The sequence below is a fragment of the Seriola dumerili genome, unplaced genomic scaffold, assembly GCF_002260705.1.
Source record: "Seriola dumerili isolate Sdu_G_001 unplaced genomic scaffold, Sdu_1.0 BDQW01000147.1, whole genome shotgun sequence".
Classification (NCBI taxonomy): Eukaryota; Metazoa; Chordata; class Actinopteri; order Carangiformes; family Carangidae; genus Seriola; species Seriola dumerili.
Genome location: NW_019174402.1, coordinates 2612708 through 2632050, shown reverse-complemented (window position 1 = coordinate 2632050; position 19343 = coordinate 2612708). Strand labels below are relative to the sequence as shown.

General features: G+C 39.7%; 2 protein-coding genes across 4 annotated transcripts in view; one reads left to right on the top strand and one right to left on the bottom strand.

Moving 5' to 3' along the window:
* LOC111225230 (PQ-loop repeat-containing protein 1-like) overlaps positions 1 to 16638 on the bottom strand; it is a 45213-nt gene extending 28575 nt beyond the window's left edge. The window contains exons 1-3 of one of the 3 annotated variants that reach the window (XM_022749975.1): positions 16570 to 16638; positions 13266 to 13526; positions 12576 to 12709 (exon numbers count right to left, since the gene is read on the bottom strand). In XM_022749975.1, coding sequence (XP_022605696.1) covers positions 12576 to 12709; positions 13266 to 13474 — 343 coding nt within the window. In that variant the 5' untranslated portion in view covers positions 13475 to 13526; positions 16570 to 16638. Of the gene's footprint in view, positions 1 to 12575; positions 12710 to 13265; positions 13527 to 15778; positions 15904 to 16349; positions 16438 to 16569 lie in introns of those variants that run through there. The other 2 variants (XM_022749973.1, XM_022749974.1) reach the window with 2 other exon arrangements.
* Positions 16639 to 16801: 163 nt separating this feature from the next.
* On the top strand, positions 16802 to 19216 carry hsbp1 (heat shock factor binding protein 1). Its single transcript, XM_022749849.1, has 4 exons — positions 16802 to 16980; positions 18091 to 18157; positions 18409 to 18535; positions 18695 to 19216. The coding sequence occupies exons 1-3, from the start codon at positions 16936 to 16938 to the stop codon at positions 18528 to 18530; spliced, it is 234 nt and encodes a 77-aa protein (XP_022605570.1). The 5' UTR covers positions 16802 to 16935; the 3' UTR covers positions 18531 to 18535; positions 18695 to 19216.
* The last annotated feature ends 127 nt before the right edge of the window (positions 19217 to 19343 follow it).

The following is a 19343-nucleotide window of genomic DNA, read 5'->3' as shown; positions in this document are numbered from 1 at the left end:
GCATTAAAATATTATTATATTCTCTGAAACATAACACTGTTAGTGTCAAGGAGTCACTAAATAGGTAACACAGTTCTCTATTTGTGTCACCTGGCATTGCAGTAATCGTTTTTCTTTTTCACCATCTTTAGAGTGAAAACAGACAAATGGCACAAACACAAGGACTGCCAAGGGAAAATGCTAATTAGCCGCTCAGATTGGGTCTATTTACAGTGTTCTTAGCTGTTAATTTGAATCTGTGAAAGGGAATTCTTAACAAGTGTGTTTTTAATTACTGTATGAGCATCAAGAAGTACAAGCGACTTCCTGACTGACCAAAGACTGAAATGTACTTTCTTAGACACAAGAAATCAAAGAATATAGTACAATTTGTATTTTTTGATTGTGCATTGCTTGATTTATATGTTTATAGCTGCTTTACAACGAGAGGAGAAACCAGCTTTATGAATCTTAGCTGCTCTGGTAGTAAAGCCCTTTCATGTCACTAACAATGCAAAGACAATGCATTTTACAAGGACTACTGGATACTGGTTGTCATGTCAACTTTCCTTATAAATGCTAGAAAAAGAGACACATCCCTCAACAAAATCCCTGTCAGAGTTAAACGCTGTTTGATGTTACACGTTGTCGCACACATCTTAATAACAGGGATTGTACCTGACTAGATTTATTCATAAACATACTTTAATTCACTGGGATCTGTATGGATGTCTTCTCACAAATTTTCCTTTTTGTAGCTGACTGATTTTCAGTGGTTGTTTCTGTAACATAATAGAGATGGAAGAGGATCAGCCAGCATGTTGTTGCTGTGAGGTTGCATCAGTGTCCCCTTGCTCGCCTCAACAGTTTAGACAGAAAAGAAAAAGAGAAAGATTTACAAGGTTGGGTAGAGAAGAGAGGAATTAAAAAGAAAAAGAGATGGATGAAGTCTGAGAATGATAGTCAAGGGGAGGGTGGAGCAGAGAGAGTGAGATGGCTGCTTCCCAGAGGGAGAGAATGAGAAATGTTTTGCATCTTGCAATATTCTCGCAATGTTCTTCCCTGTGACATTAGCCTATCGTCCAATGTGCCGACTGCTCCACTGTCCACAAGGTGTACAATACATCGAGGAAATGGGACATGTTTTACACCAATACATTTCTTCATTCAGCAAACAGAATCATCTGTGAAGCCGTGGTAACCGTGACTATTAAGAATGGTGTATTGGTTTGCAGTTTATTTAAAGGTTACATATACTGTATTACTCTGAACTTAAAAATAAATTTGGACACAGAACTGAGCTATTCCCCTATCCACGCATCTGCAGAGAACTGATCACCTGAAAGATTGATCATATTAGGGCGTACAGTGATGCAGACTTTCTAACATGAACTCTGTTAAAGCATTGTGGGCTGTCCACTAAAATTTAGTGCACTGTGTTAAACTCAATCAGGATTAATGTAACAGCAGCGGTGTTTAAAAGTTATTCATCACAGTCCAAGAGATGCAGTGGAGATGAGGAGCTTCTAGTTGTTGCAAGCTGCTTTTGTCTTGCTGAAGTTGTTATTCTCATAATTATCTGAGCTGTGGGACACCCTGATTAGGTGGAACTATTTGATCTGCAGATGCATCACCAGCTGAGGAAAAGTTACAAAACTGCTCAACCCAAACATCTGACAACAGAGACAGATTGTAAGCAAACAACAGACAAACTAATCATCCGGTTGTCTGTTTTTTTATTCCTGATATCCTAGTTTTTCAGTGACGTAGGTATTTTTCTTGCCAGTTTGGGATGTTTGTCATGGTCTGATTTTACAGGTTTGTGTGTATGTGTGTTTGGGTTTGAGGGCGGTCCTGCAGGCACTGATGTTCTCAGGAAGCACAGCGTGACATGTTGGAGACGAGTGAGAGGAGTCTGCACAAGTCTAGTGTCTCATGGATGGCACAGTGCCCAGGGCACAGCACCACCTCTCCAATTAGGACAGTGGGAAAGCAAGCACCCTGCGATATCCTCTACTATACACACAGCTGTAAGTTCTTGTTCTTCTACAAAATCAGCCCTGAAAGTTTAGAGTTTGAAAACTTTCTATGAGAGGATGTGTATTTACTTCGCTTGCAAGTGTGAGTAGTGAATCATGAACTTTGCGATGCTAGAAGGGTTAACTGACACAAGCATATTTAATCATGACTCTAACTTCCCCTGCAGCCTAGACAATGTATATTTGGCCAATTATCCACTGAAATAAGGAATATAAACCAATTAGAAACAAAGTGTTTTTACCAGTGGTACAGCAAGTAGTTTTAGTGAGGCTATTTTCTTTAGGGCATGGGTATTTATGACGTTGCATCTCTGTGTGAGAAACCAGACTGTGAGACAGACAGAGTTTTCTCTTAATGAGCGAGCCAGAGGGTTTTTAAAGTTTGACTCTATCACATTCTCTGTGATCGGCTCTGATCAGAGCCCAAAACACTGAGCAACGAAGCCGTGAGAGAGTGACGGAGGCCGTGCTCATTTCAGCTCAACTCAATGAGGGGATAATGAGTTTAAACCGCACTGGGATCTGTGTTTATCATGCCGCCTCCTTGACATTGTGGAGTCAAGGACTAATGTGCATTAACCCTTCAAGGATTGCATGAGTAACTGGACAAATTTGCTCGCCCTTCATGCATCATTGGAGGGATTTAAAGTTATTTCTCTGCAGTTCAGCCTGTTCATAATCAGTAGTTTTGCTGTAACGTACTTAATGTATTGAAGTGCTAGTTATCATTTGTCTTTGCGCTGTGATTCCCTTTGGTTTGAACAGCTGGCCTGACAAAAACTGCAAACCTCTAAAACTAACACATCTTTGTTGCTTTCCTCACTTAAGGTAAGCAAGGGATTATGTGAAGAAGAGACAAAGCTTTTTAGATGTGGTGAGAAATAATTTTCCAAAGATGTGAGAAACATGAGGAGAGGTGGAAATAGAGATAATAAAGAAATAATGGAAATAGATAACTAAAAAGACTGAATGAGAAGTGAATACGTGTGTGTGTGTGTGTGTGTGTGCAGGCTCTTTTCTTTCCCCTGCTGGAGGCTGCCACATGCCACTGCGCTTCAGCGACACCACAACACAAATTTAGAGAAAGTAGACTTTGGGAATTTATATTTAATGTGTGTAGCTTTAATAATGGTGGCAGCCAGGCCACAATACAGCTGATTAGGGTCTCAGTTCGCTTACACAGTGCTGGCGGAAACAGAGTGGCCCATCGACCGTGAGGGAAAAAATGAGAGAAAAAACCATGTGCAGGACCAAAGAGAACTAAGTAAAGTAATAGGGATTTTATTTTACCCTCCACATGCGAGAAAACTACAGACAAAGCAGGGCAACAATGTTAATGCAATAATACAGAGGTGCTTTGGTTATTTAAAAGCAATATGGCTTAGAGAAAAATGCTGATACTCTTAATACTGAAATGCTGATTAAATAGATTGTTACTGTATCTGACACACTGACTGTAAACTACCTAATCTCATACAAACCAACAGCAGCTAAGTTTAATTTATGACTATGACACAGTTAAATGCTATTTTTTTTCATTAACTTAAAATATTACGTTTAAATCAGAAAGAACCCTCTAGTTTCTTCAAGCTTTAGTCATGTTAAGATACTTTAATACAATAGCAGTATTACTTAAATATCAATATAGGCAATGTAGGAAAATGTATTGTGATAATATCTTTTGCCATATTGAACAGTCACTCAGAGGGTTTTGACTTCATGTTCAATTAGCAGGCATCTGGACGCCTACTAAAACAGATGCGCAACATGCCCTAAGAATATAGTACACACACATAACAGATGGGTACATATACCTTACTGTAACACCCCTGCATGCACGCATGCACGCACGCACACACAGACATACACACAGGCACACGCACACAACTGTCAGGTTACATGGCAGAAATAGATGGTGATAGATGCTGTCTGTTTGTCAGGTCTTCTCTCTTGTGCTGGTCTAATGAGGTGACACACTGTCCTGACTGACACAACCAGTTCAACAGGGTCAAAGACAAATTCATGAATTACTAACCCACATCCATAAATAACCACAAGGTATCAGGGCAGACCCTCAGAGAGAGGCTGAGAAATTTGCTCAATATTAAATTTTCCATTTGAAAGCCACGACTGAGTTTCCATTCTGTTTAATGTGACCTTTTCTGGACCAGGTAGGTCAATTAAGAACAAATCAGATTCACACTTACCATTAAATGCTTGATAAAAATGTATCTTCATTAAATCATGCTCTAAAACTAGTAAATATATCAGGCTCACCAGGAGATCTGGTCTCTTAAGTTAAATTTCAACCTTTTAATTAAATTTAAGGACACCAATGTTTCTTACATTTTTAGCACATTCACTACAAACCACCTACATTTACCTTTACAATCTGTAACATTCATACCATTATTTCATATACTGATGAATGATTTCCACCTGCCTTCCATACAGCCCTTCAGGTTATTGCAGTAGTTTTCAGGGCTCCTTGCACACTTACACAGGTGTTTTCCCTCTTTTCAGCTGATTAAACCCCTGATTCAGGTTGATGGGTAGGCTGAGGTAAGTCTGAATATTAAGGTGTTACTAATAACATTAATAAAAGGTCTGTTCTATTCAAGTGTCCCTGTAGTCATGGCAGTGTGTAAGTGAGCAAACATGCACAACACCAGGATCATGAAACTGAAGCAGCTAAATGAAATTCAGCAATCATTCATTTGATTATTTACATTTGTGTTTTTGCTATTGTGACATTTCAAAATGCATAATGTATAACACACACACATATGCACACTTTGTCTGTAGAATATCAGCTGCACTCCTCACAATTAAATAATTAATTTCAGGACATGAGAATGACAAACAGTCTATGAGAGCTGCATGGTCACCTCAGACATCACACATGAGGGATAGTCCACATTTTTGTGTTAATACCTTCCAACATGCCACCCCTCCGGCTGCAGATGTCTCTTACACTTAAAAGTCACAACAGGCAAAAAATGAGTGGGAAAACAACTTCCTCAGTCGAAAAGGTAATTACAAAACTTATCTTTGGTTTAGGAAAATGTTTACACATTGTGACTCCTCTATGAAATTCAGTGAAAATTTACAAGCAAAAAAATTATCTGTACAAATACTCCCTCTGAGGCATGTTATTTATTTTCTATTTTCTAAATATTCTGCCCAAGTAATCCAATATGCTCCTCTGCTAATAAACCACCTCTCACCTACCTGACTTCATTTGACTTGCTAATTAAACTTAACTGCTATTAGGGATTTAATTAAACACACTTGACGTTGAAAGTAAGCACAACACTTTTCTGTGTGGTGCAGGATATGTAAATGTAATTGGCTGGGTTGCACAGTATCTGTCTTTGTGTCTGTGTGTGTGTGTGTCCATGTGTATGTGTTTGTGTTTGTATTGTTACACCTGATTCACCCAGCTGCAGTGCTGCCTGAGTGTTACAGATAAGGCTGAGTGGCAGAGTCTTCATACTCTGCATTGCACCAGTAAGTGAGTACATCACTGTGACAGTATACCGGGTTAAAGTTAGGAAAAGTGCAACACACATGTACAGTATGCAAGTGCTAAAGACTCACTCTCCCTGCCTATGATGTGCGACAAAACAGACACACAGAGGGCACAAAATAAGCCGGTCGTTTCTCTTCAAATTCTCTCAAAAGTCACACATAAACCTATAGGGAAATGCAAACACCTTCACCTTTAAAGTGGTACACTGATTCAGGATCACAACTCACTAAATCTGTGCTAAGCACCTGTGTACTTAGAAACAACCTGAGGAATAAGAAGTTAAACCCTAGATGGTCATTACGAGGCCTCTGGGCCACATGTAGCCAGCAGAGCCTCTGTTCTTGTCACACAATGGTTTCAGTTTTACACAAAGGCCTCTGTATGGTCATCAACTTACTGCCACTTGCAGGCAGCATGTTGTTGTTATTATATGCTTCGACTGTATCAAGAGGTCATCAGGTTAAACCACCATCACATGAGTGGACCATGTCGAATTACAGATGGTTTTGTGATAAATCAAAAGCAGCTTGAGAAAGACAAAGACAAACAGCCAACCACCACACAAAGGGAACCGTGTCAAACGCAGGACGAGGATGGAGAGGACGATGAAGAGGAAGAGAACGGACAGGCAAAAGAGTGCAAGGGAGAACAGGTCAACAAAAGGAGAAATGTTCGCACCCTAGAAAATGAACACAGAAAGTTTCAGGGGAAATTGACAGATGAGGTTTTCCTTATGGAAAACAACTCAAACCCAATGTGCTTTTTATGCCAGAAGATGTGTTCAGATTTTAAACAGTGCAATTTGGAAAGGCATTTTAAAACTTTGCATGCTAACATCAGTGTCAAATTCCCACCTGATTGCAATTTAAGAGGGAATAAAAAAAATTGAGAAACTCTCTGCTCTAAGTAAATGGCAACAAAAACTTGCTTGCTCGACTGCTGAATAATTTACAGGAGCAGCATACGAAACTGCATGGATTCTAGCAAAGCATAAGAAAGCATTTACAGATGCAGACATTGTAAAGGAGCGTTGTCATCTGCCAAAATGATTTGTCCAACTTTAGTAACAAAGAAGCCATTTTACAACGAATACAGGGGCTGTAGTTGTCAGCTGAGCGTGGACCTGTCAGCTGTTCAATGCTTCACCTTGACTGTGGATGAAAGCGCTGACACTGGTAATGTTGCACAACTATGCACCTGGGTCTGGTTCCCCAAAGACAGCTCTTTTGGTGAAAAGCTTTTGTGCTTCCTGCCAATGCGAGGCCAAACTATAGGCGGGGACATTTTAAATGCACTTGAGAACTTTTTGGATGAGAACAATCTCAACTGATCTCTTGTATCTGTATGAGCCACTAGAGCCTTTAATATGTGTGGGAAAGTGATGGGTCTTATCCAGCTGTTGCGAAGAGACAGGATATCCCCAATTTTGCCGCTTTCCACCGTATTATTCACCAATAAGCGCTCCTGCCAAACCTAAAAAACATGGATCTTAAGAAATTAATGCAATTGGTTGTACAGATTATCAACCAACTTGATCCTCGCCAGAGCCCTGAATTAGCTTCAAATCCATGAATTCCTTTCAAGCACAGAGAGAAGAGCCGGACTCTGTGAATCCCTGAGTGGGTGCTTAAGTTGGAGTTCTTGACAGGCGTCACCTGCCACCTGAATTCACTAAATCTCCATCTCGAGGGGAGAGAATAACATCCGAGTATAAGCAGGGGTGAAATGAGGTGAAAAAAGGTTTTCGATCCAAAAAGTCTTTTTCCATTTTCTGCTTTGTTATTTATCTATTTATTTTATATTAGAGCCCTAAAATCCCATCATTGCAGTCCAATTACATCTGCAAAACTGAACTTGGAGCAGGTGTACACCACTTTTGCAACGTGATCTCTGACAGTGAGTACCCATCTGTGAAGCACATTTGCAGAAGCTGATGTCCTTTGTTGTAAATAGCTATGCCTGTGAATCCACAGTTTCCACCATGAACATTAGGAAAAGACACAGGACCAGACTTACCCATGCACACCTGGACTGTCTTACATGGACTGACGTGACCAACTACAAATACAGTAGTAGTAGTTCAGCAGCAGCAGAAATACTTGAGTGTTGTTTAAAATCTTGTGCTCTATTTTAGTTGTATTTAAGCACAAGCATACACCACACAATACACAACTCTACAATCAACACTGTGAAGAAACAGTGTAAAAATTTGTAATTTTATATATTTATATATATTTTTTTTGCACTGAAAGTTCAGAAACATTGAATGTATTTTTTTGTTGTTGCTTTATTTGGTAAATGTCTTATTAAAATGTTGCACATGCACGTGATGATTGACAATTTTTCAGTATGACCTGATGTAAAGAAATTGTGTGACTACCACTAAGTTAGGCATTCAAACTTTAAAAGATTTGAGATGACAGTGAAAAGGGTAAAAATTAAGCTCTCCATTCCCATCGAGTTATGCTTGAGAAAAATATAGCGCTGAGCCCGCAGCAGTAGTTAAGAGTCTATTGATAAATCTGATAAAAACTGATTAATTTAAAAGTTAAACTCCAAATCAAATAGCTGGTCGTCAATGAATTTTCAGCTATAAGACAGCCTGAACAGCCCCGGCTAGGAACCTCTGCTTGGTTCTGAACAGATCTGTGGCTGTAAAGAACAGCTACGGTGTGACTTTATGAGGCGATAAGTTACTGGAGAATAGCGTATGTGCTCACTTGTTGTTGCCTGCGTAAATAAAAGTAGAGTGAAAGTTCATTTTGCAACATCACAGACAATGAATTAGCCACTGACTGAGCCCACATTCTTTAAATAATTCCTCTCACGCCTTCAATGTCTGCTCTGTCTAACCTCTCCTGAAGAGGTTATCTAGAGCAAATTGAAATTGCTTTCACCACTTGAGTGCCAACGGTTTTAAGGATGACCGCAGGGTCAACACCAGCTATCGAGAGTCCCATCTCTTCCACTGTTTATGGTCTGGTAAGCTCTCGCTGGCTCCCACAAACAGCATGTTAAATAGCAATTGTGGCTCGGTGCCTGGTGACTCACAAAGTGAGATTGTAGACGAGAGCTGAGAATGTTGGATGGTTAAATGTAAATGTAAAGAATATAAAACTGTATGCCCAGTGTACAACTAGAAATACCTTAAGAGCTGAAATTTGTTATAGTAGTTGCTTTACCCAGTCCAACCAGTAGAGGATGATATTGTTCCACTTTTTATTGGATCTAAAATGAACTAGTTGATGAAATCAAGAAAATTTATAAATTATTAATTTTTGAAATTTAAATAATTTACATTAATAGCGTAATAGATGTAAGCAGTTTGCCTTAACTATGCGTTTCTGCAGCCCTTGAATTTTATATTTCGGCTCGTTCAAAGTAACTCTCCGCTTTCATTGCACCAGACCCGACACTGTAGCCTGAGGTCACATTTGCCTTTGAACATATTCTCTCCCCTCAGCCTCCCAATCCCTGTATCATAAGGCCAGGGCTGTTAATGTGGTGCCCTGGGGCAGCCACTGGAAGTCACGGCAAAGTCAAAACTGAGTCAGCTCAGTGTAGAGACTGTCACAAAGACTCTCAAATTTTAGTCACCAAACCTTCCTTCTTAAAAATATTTTCACTATTGATATATAGATATGTAATGAGTTTTACCTATATCGGTGATTATGTGAAGAATAACATTGTTGTGGGCTCTGTTACAATGCTGAAATAGGCAGATCAACAGCTTCTATTTTTGATCATCTTTCATTCTGTTAATACACCATCACTGCATTACGGCGGCATAAAGGAAAACTAATGTAGACCATAGCAACACACAATTTGCCAGGTCCATACCTACTCAAACTCATTAATGATGATGAAGGTGACCTGACTTGAAAATTCTATTCCTAATCTAATTATGTTGATTCTCACTCAGCCTCCTCTTGAATGAAAAGGCGGCCCTTGAAAAGATTTTTAAAAATCTGCATTTTCAGCGTGCTCACGTTGGTTCCTTGGAAAAGTCTTGTAGATTTTGCATTGTGGTTAAGATAAGACAAATAAGTTATTCAAATGTTTGCGAAGAAGATGCATTTTTACGATGTATGGTATGCGTATTTAAAGTTACAGTATGTGAGGTGAATATCACACTGACAATTTACTCAAAAATTGTCAAAAAATTGGTAATATGGTCAGTTTTCCATGTTACCAGGGGAATATGCAAAATTGAGTGGACAAAGAAACAGTAACTGAGTCCTCCTGAACAATTCTGGTCTTAGCTTGTTTCCAGGCAGACTGTACAGTTTGTGTGTATAGTCAGAACACACTATATACTTGTGACACATGTCCTGATAACATCATTAACTGCGTCATTGCAGTGACAACAGGAAAACAGATATTCAAGCCCAAGATGATGCAACACAACATTTATTTCCTAAGAAGACTGTGGTGGGAGGGGGCTTAGCTCACACTCCACACTTGCAGTCATGCAACACCACCCCCCACCCCTACACTTTGCTGAGGGAAGCATCACACAAACTTACCATGGATGGAAACAGCAGCAAACAAGTATGAAAGCAGGCCAGCAGGTTTGGGGGACAATAAAATTCAGTTTGGGACTGACACAAACAAACCCGTTTTGAAAAAGGCCTGATTCAAATTACATCAAAGCATTTAGAATCACTGCAACGATGCATAGCCAGTTGCATTTTGTGGGAAAAGCTGTGTGTGCGAGGTTGGATGCCACATGAATCAAAGCAGCATGCCAGATTTCATCAGAGGCACACTGAATGTCCTTAGGCGATATACAGAACCAAATGCAGCAGACACATTGTATATCAGGGAAATATGGAATAAACAGCAAGAGATGCCTTCACAAGTATGGAAAAAGGAAACAAAATAGGTGGAGGCTGGGGGAAGTCAGTACAATCAGCAACAACAGATTGTAACAGGTAGGAATCATCAGCATAACAGCAGCTGCACTTGTGATTTTCTGTTTCACCTTATCTGTCAGTTTGTGTTTGCATGTGTGTCTTAAGGAAGTGGAAAATGAGGTCAGTAAGTGGGGGACAGGTGTTGGTCGGTGAGCAGAAGGATCATAGATGACCCTGCTATAACACACATTGACTTTGACAGTCTCAGATGTCCCTACTGGAGGAAGGGTTTAGGGCAAGGAAGAAGAGGATAAGAGGTGAGAGCAGGTGAAACAACAACAGAACGACAAGAAGAAGAGAAAAATAAAGAGCAGAGAACGCTGCTGAGAAATGACCGATGAGAGGTCTCAGCATGAAAGATCATCAAAAATAATCACATATTTGGAAGGCATGCCAACATGCAACTTGGGCCGGGGAAGCTACTTTACATAGAGATGACCCTGATTTGCTGGAAAGACTTAGCGATGAAGGGATGGAGGGAGGAGCGGACAGTTGGGACGAAGGGCTGTTGAGCTATTTTTGTCCGGACCCCACCATCCCCCATCGTACCCGCACTCTATGAAACACGATCTGAGACTCGCCCTTCAGAGTGGGGGGGCTTGATGTGAGAGGGTGGTCATGCTGAGTTTTAGTAACCTGGGTTATAACGGCCAAACTTGTTTATGAAGATTTGATCCTGGCCTGTATCCCTTTTAATCAATCATCCTCCTTCCCTCTGTATCTAGCTGTCTGGCAGCAAGACCTATTGTCCACTGTGTTTGCAACATGTGCACTAATACTGAGCACAGATAGATATAAAGCCTATGAAAATCATCCACCCTCAGAGAGAACACACAATCCTCCACCAGTCGTCATATAATATTTTATTCACCATGAAAAAGTTGCCTGAAAAAGCGTGGGTGGGCCTTAATGAAAAAAGGGATGACAATGAGTAATACACCAACTCTTTGCAGAGACAAGAGAAGCACAGATGCAAAAGATAAAGACCATTACTCTCATGTCTACACACACACACAATCTCTAGTTTCTCAATCTAACCTCACTTAAAAACATTTGCCACTGACAGCAGAACAAATAGACTTACATTATGTAGTTCTTTATAAAGAAATATGTCCATCAATCAGTATAAAATCAAACAGTAATTATAATTTATGTCTTTAATAACAAATTTAGCTCTGCATGATCAAAGTATTACAAGATTCCATCATTCAATTTCATCCCATAGGCTGTTATCTAATAAAAACTGTACTTAGATTGAATTTCCGTCAGCACATTTGCAAAAGCAATCAACTCAACCGTCACTTACGAAAAAAAGCCCAATTACCCATAAAAGACAGCACCCTATGAAGAGTGACCCTGAAAATAATCTTGGATCAGCTCCCTCCTTCTGCAAACACACACACACACTCACACTCACACACACACACACACAATACACAACACAATCTGATATTGGTCTGCTTAATCTTAGCCCTCTTCATCTCCTCTCATATTCTCCTTACCCAGCACTGATGCCTCATCCACGTCATCCTCTCACACACACACACACACACACACACACACACACACACACACACACACACACACACACACACACACTAACTCTAACACTCACTGAGTCGGGCTCAGAATAGACTAATCTCACATGTGACAGTACACCAACTAATATATTCACAGGACATTTTTGCTTTGCCTTGCACTTTCTTACATATCTTAATATCTCTGATACCATTATTTTTCATTGCCCTTTGGGTTTTACTATTACTAGTGTACAGTAGCATGTGTTTTAATGTCTAGACACAAGGAGCCAAAAGCAACCATTCAGTAGAGAATATGGGAGATGAAAATGAGATAACAGGAAAAAAGTGTCCGTCACAGGTAAAGCATTTTGAAAACAGCAGCCTTGCCATTTAAGCTTTTCCAATGGCCCCCTCTTTTGGCAGGAAGAAGGAGGTGACGCACTTGGCATCTAAACTGCTGACACAGAGAAGTGGTATGCTGGACATGTGATGCCAGGAAATAATTTTTGTTTACTGTATATACGTGTAAATGATTACGTTGTTGTGTTAGTAATGACTAACTTGTTGGTCTTGGCATAAAGGCAGTTACCTGAAAGTCGGTGCTGTTTGGTGCTCACTCGGTTGGTGTTTTGGACTGTGCAGCAGAGGTGCAGCATGGCAAACATGGTGAGGATCATCACCACACTCTGGAGCAGCAGGGTCAGCTCAAACTGCTTCCCTATCCTAAAAGGACGTGACCAAAACACCATTTTTTATATAGGAGGTGACTTAAATGAATTAAGAAAAATACAGTGTAAACACGTTAATATGTTATTTGCAATAAAAGTACAAATAAAAATGATAACAAATAAACAAGGCATGTAAACACCACTGTTAAAACACCAGACTATTCTATTTAATTGTATGGGTTTTATTACAGGACATGTCATAGAGGGTATAAGGAGCACAGCTAGAGATTTTATAATCATAAATGTTTTAAGCAGATTCCATAAAGAATCTATCACATTCCCTCTCTGGTCCCTCGATTCAGAACAATGACTTTTGCTCTCTGATGTGTAAAACTATTACAGAAAAGCTTATCGGTGAGCAGCATATGCTTCTGATTGTCTACTCAATCTCATTTTATTCTGTGATTTTATTCCTACTCCTTTAACTTCTGACACCAAGACTGATCTGAGTGACCTCATCAATGGCACAAGTGTCCCAAAAGGCAAAACGGATGAAAGCAAGAAAAAGAAAATCAGAGGGATGTACAGCATGCTTTCCCTCTCATTCTCACCAGAAGAATATGCGCAGGATGTTGGCTATGAGCAACACCAGACAGACTCTGGTGGAGAAGCCCTCAGTGTTGCTGCTCCTCTGGATCTCCTGGTACTGTGGCACATAGGGCAAGGCCCCTCCAAACACCATGAGGCAGGACGCCAGCCAGGACAGCAGCGTCCACGAGCCCTCCAGGTCCTCCTCCTGCAGAACCACCTCTTCATCCATCACACTGAGAGAAGCTCAGGGGCGTCCACGCCACGGGGTCTAGCGGTTGCACCTTGGAAGCAGAAAGTTAACAGGATTTATAATCTGATGTCTTTTCTGAGGCAACCAGAGGTCTGTACGAAACCAAACAGCAGTAAAATCTATTAAACTGATTAGGTTGAAATGCCTCAGTTGTGTATGGCCCAGCTGCCACTCCTCAACTCATAATACCTATATACTTTTAGGGGAAATAAAATTCATATCAAACAATAGACCAGTATGCTTTTTTATTATAAGACATTTTGACATGTCACAGCAAGAAGAGCAGAGGTGTAAATAATAAAATGAGTGCTGACTAAATTCAATTTAGCTGCTGTTGTTTCAGGGTCCTGGTATAGTTCATGCTGGTTCTTGACACTTGAATAGAACAGAGCCTTGTTTAACATTATTAGTAACCCCTGTGCTTTTCCTACTGTGACAAAAAAAATGTCAGTTGTAGATGGCAAAAGTTACATTTGGGTTTAGTTTATATATTCTTATATCTTATATTCTTCATCAGTCTTGGATGCACACTACAGCAGCAAGAATTCAGCATAAAGACTTTAGCACTTAATCGTTTGTTACTCTTTCTGCTGTGCATATTTAATACAGTTAAACTATGTGCATGCAGACCTTTCTCTGTAGCTAATGTACATATTTTTCTAGGTCAACATCTGTTGATGTTTTTAGGTTGAGCACAATTATATTTCCCTTTTCCTGCTTTTTGTTAAGGTTACCAGTAGGTCATCTGCAATTCAGTCAGTCAGTCAGTCAGTCAGTCAAAAGAGCATTTCCTTTACTGCCTGATTAGTCTGTCAAAACAGATGCAAGTCATTACATTATTGTTTTATTCATTTAGTAAAACATTAACCAAGCTTTAAAACATCTACAATTTTCATGCTTTACTTTACTTTCATGCTTTACTTTACTCTACCAACAATTCGTTGTTGTAGTGCAAAATGCACACAGGCAGTATCGGTGGTTTAAATAAACATGTAATTTAATTAGTAAGTTATTATGCTGTAGGGATATTTTTTGCTGTGCAGGACACACAAGAGTAACTACTTTTTAATCAAAACTGCTTTTAAGTTCACACATTTGAAGCAAAACCCAGATGTGTGTTTTATGAAAAAGCCATACAGTGGGATGGGGATGGCAGGTTTGGAAGTGAAGCAAAAATGTGAAATATCCCATAGAGAGAGAGGAAGTGCAAGGAAAGGTTAAATAGCCAATAGCCAGTGAAGGCAGTTATGACAGGCAGGTATTGGGGGCATTGCTAAGGTGACCTGGGTGGGAGATGTCAGCATTAGCTGCCACAGTGTGGCGATAACAAGCCAAAATGCAAGTCTTTGTCTCCTCCTACTAACCGACTTCTATCAGAGTGAAAGTACACTCTGAGGAAACACATAGTTAAAGACATGTTAGAACCAAGCTGTTTTGTCTGCATTACTAGTAATTCAGGTAGTTGAGTTCTACAATCCCCAATAGTGTTTTATGCAAGTATTAGCAGCCATTGTTGATGTGATAATTACATAGATTACTAAGGTGACAAGGTTAGTGATTCTCTCCTTGAACATAGCAATCTACAGAACAAAGAGAGTGTTTTTTACAGTTCAGTGTGATTTTCTAATACTGATAAACAGCTCCTTGGAAATGGCATGTGAACGTATTCATGTAGCAGCCAGTGTGTTGCTATATACACAAAACCATGACCAAGACATTCTGAGCGAACAGTGAGAAGTACAGGAAGTTGGTGGGACATGATTCTTATGTGACTCTTCTTGTGGCTGTGTAATAATCAAGTTAACAGCACTATTTTCAATGTCCAATCCAAAACAGTGGGACCAGTACAAACATAGACGCCTTTGTTCCGATACATGTTTGGCAGCCAGTCAGTTGACAAGTCACTCAGTTTAGCTTAGCGAACCAGTCAACACTAGGTCAACACACTGAGAAGTACTTTAGGCATGACAAAATAGGAAACCTCACCAGCAGGTTCTCTAATAGTAATTTGTGCCACTCTCTGGGTATGATTGCTGATAATAGGCTATTTCAACAGAGCAGCAGATGCATGTTTACATGGTGGAGTTATCCAGAAGATGAACAGTCTGATTACTCATTAGGCATCTGTTATTTCACATAACTCAGCTTTAAGTAACAACATAAGGAAGTCCTAATTTCTCAAGAACGTCACACTTCACTGAGATACTAAATCTGTCTCACATTTATGTATCTTAGAGTCGTTTAAAAAGTTAAGATTTTTAACAATGCAAAGTTCATGCAAACCTGCAGAGCAGCCCTTGATCACATTCCATAAAAGATGTTTTTACAGGTTCCCTACAGGTTAAACATTATTCAGGAAATTAACAATACAAGGCGTCTCCAGCTCTTCCCTTCTGCTGGCGGTGTGAGTAAACCATCACTGTATAGCAGTCTAAACGCGTTGGGCAATCTCCTGTAACATTTGAAGCTGTGTTATGTAAGCAAAGCATAGCTCCATGGGGTTGGGCGAACATGCCTGAACTTTCAGACATCAATTTTGGGCTACTGGATAGGCTACTGCAAGTTCAGTAACAGGACACAGAGAAACAGAAATGAACACTGTTATAAGGACATATAAGACTGGGTTTGACGTGTGTAATGTCGAATTCACAACTCTAAGGTAAATATATCTCTAAAATCATCAGAGAAAAATCTGCGTCTTTTTCTAAAATAGTAGTTTCAGTTTTAAAAAGCACATTCACTACACGCACAGTTTCCCATCGTTCCCAGTAAGAGTTTAATGCTTGTATAAGTGGCAGAATTTAATATTCGACATTTTATAGGTAAACCGTGGACAACTTCCAGCTTCACTTACCAGTCGCCTTCATTCACTTTCCTCCACCTTATCACAACCACCCACCCGCACACTCACACGAATGTTTCAGCGTCAAAACACACCGGGTTCCCCCTAGCAGCTCCAACTTTCAAATCTCAACACGTTCACACGAGAGGAGGAGAAACGCGCGTGCACATACACACTCACGCGCGCGCGCACAGACACATACATCGTTGTTTAGTATAATTTGCGGACTAACCAAATTCCAGCAACAAACATGCAGGTCGTTAAGGCTGGGGAATTTCATGTGATGTAGTCTACTTACTCTGGCGAACAAATGCTTTGAGTGAATACCGTTTAGGGTGTCCCTGAGGCCATGAGGGGTAAACAAAACTACAAAGTACTGTACACGCTCCCCATTCAAAACTCAATGTTCCACATTTCTTAGCATCCTGACTCGGTTCTCGCGAGAGTCTCTGTGTTGTGGAACAGCTGACTGTGCAGTGGGTGGTGCGACGGACTGCTATCTGTTTCGAACAGTTACGAACCTGATAGCAAAACAATCGGTTGATAGCTCTTTGAATTTTAATACTGTTTAGGCACTGATAATCGTTTACAGCACAACATGGCTGAGACGGATCCCAAGTCGGTTCAGGACCTTACCAATGTGGTGAGTCGTAATCGTGTTGGCAAGCCTGCATTAGCTACAGTAGCTTAGCCAGCAGTGGCAATAAGGATGCTAATGATGGCAAGCTATCGTTAGCTACTAAGCAAGCAAAGGTTAGCCAGAGTATAGAGAATATATAACACTGTGTGCTAGTTATTTGACTGTGTAATGAAATAGGTTCATGGGCTCATAGTATTCAACGTGTCTAATGTCGCTAGAACGCCCTGGCTTTTGTTTAGCTTGACCGTGTTATGTAAGTAATGGTCAGTTGGTCTTTCAAATGACATCACTAAATCACAACCGAGTGAAACGCATTGTATTACATTACCAGAAGTTATGCTGCAGCATCTCTAGAGAGACACTTTTAGTAATAGTAATTTTTACATTGTCGGTTTCCATTATATTGAATATTTTGAAGGTTCACACAGAGAACTTACACAATTCATTGTGCAAATGAAATCCTACTTATGTTTTACGACACAGATAGCTGAGGTAATGTTTCTGGATGTTGTCATGGTGATAAGCTTTACTAAGAGGTGTTAAGTTTCAGACATAACAATCCTCTCGTTTGCTTTGTTTCTTTTTCATATAGTAGGGTCCAAAAGGTGTCTGTGTGTCTACGGAATACATTTGGTGTATTTAAGAATGTTGCTCAGAAAAGCTCCTTTTCACAAGTTTTTAGCATTTAAAGCATAAATTCGGTTAAATTAAGCTGTGATAGAGCCACATTACGTAACGGGCAGACAGGTAATGCAGAAATACAGAAAATTGTATAGACACCTTTTTTCACAGTCAACTGAGGAATCATCTCCCATGGTTACTAGGCTTTTGCATTGTTGTCAAGGTAACAAGTTACATATGTTATCATTTTACTGCTGCTTTTTTAGAATCATTTATAGAGCACAGGCTTAGTGCATTTGAGCTTCAGTGCAGGTGCCACGGTATTATTAATACTGTATGGTCCACTGGCAGTGTTTCAATTTAAATTCATTGTGGTGTCACATTCAACCACAAATTAATCTGGTGGATTTGATGAATGGCTCCCATCACCAGTGAACCAACTTATGAATTCTTATTTTGTCACTAACAGTATTTGTGTGGTTTGTTTCACAGGTGCAGACACTGCTGCAACAGATGCAGGACAAGTTTCAGACCATGTCAGACCAGATTATAGGAAGGAATATCCTATCATATGAAATGCACTCACTTGTTCATTGAGTAAATGCTTAATGTTAATAGTTTTGATTTAGTTTAATTTTTATCCAATAATAAACTGATGTCTCATTGTTGATTTTTTTCTCTTTTTCACTGCATTTTCCTTTCCACAATCAAAAGTACTGATTTACAGGCTGACACAGATATAATTTTGGTCATTTTTAGATTAACCTTGAGTCATTTCATTTTAATTATGTGCCTTAACCACCTCTCCACTTGATGAGATGAGCACACGTATTGATGACTTGGAGAAGAACATTGCTGACCTGATGACCCAGGCTGGTGTTGAAGAGATTGAGGCAACACCAGAAAAGGCTAAAGAGGGTCAAGGCTCATAATGAAGGTATGAAAAAAGTCCATCTACCTCTCCACCTATGATTTTATGTTAATTTAGCTTTGTCTGGTTTCCTATTAATGTGGAAAATTCATGTTTAATGTTGATGAATTCACCTTCAGTCTCAGTTTATAACAACATGGATCATTTGTTTTCTTTGCCCTACAGGTTCCTAAGTAACAAGGTGTGAAGTTGGTCCTAAATTCAGGAGCAGCAGACTTTTCCATTCTGAAATGATTTGTATTGATTTGGTGTGTCATTGTGTGAAATGCTTTTTTATATATTGAATATTGTGATTAACGGTTACAGTTATGTAATGACTTGAAAAGCTGAACGTTATTTGTAAGCTAGAATAGTGTGATATGCCCTCCAGAACTTAAAAATGCTCATGCAGGAATGCAATTTATGGATTTAGTGTGCTGACCTGGAGGTTATTTCGCTGCCATTATATATCATAGCTAATTCAGTCCCATAAGGTGATGCTTGGTGGGGACAGCTTTGCCCAAGCTTGTGCTGCAAAGCACACCCCCCAGCAGGCTAGCAGGCCAGTAGAAACCTCCATCTCTACCCACATGGGAAATGGGCACTGTGATCATCTGAAGCCTGCAGTGTTTTACAAACAGCACTGTTACTACCAAGGATGCATTCCAATTCTAACTGATTTTCTTCTATTAAAGCTATTTAATACAATGCTGTTTGTCATGTATTACATAATAAATATTTGGCCAGGTGCTGAGTCAGTATTTAAAATATAATTAACTCTTAGGTGCTCAGTGTTTGTTTATTTTTTTTTATTTTTATCTATCTATAGATGTTT

What these genes read in the sequence shown, in the direction of transcription:
- hsbp1 (XM_022749849.1), top strand. Translation starts at nt 16,936, where the DNA reads ATGGCTGAGACGGATCCCAAGTCGGTTCAGGACCTTACCAATGTG. An exon ending in TTCAGGACCTTACCAATGTG is followed by an intron (nt 16,981 to 18,090) that starts GTGAGTCGTAAT and finishes TTTGTTTCACAG; the next exon opens with GTGCAGACACTGCTGCAACA. An exon ending in AGACCAGATTATAGGAAGGA is followed by an intron (nt 18,158 to 18,408) that starts ATATCCTATCAT and finishes CCACCTCTCCAC; the next exon opens with TTGATGAGATGAGCACACGT.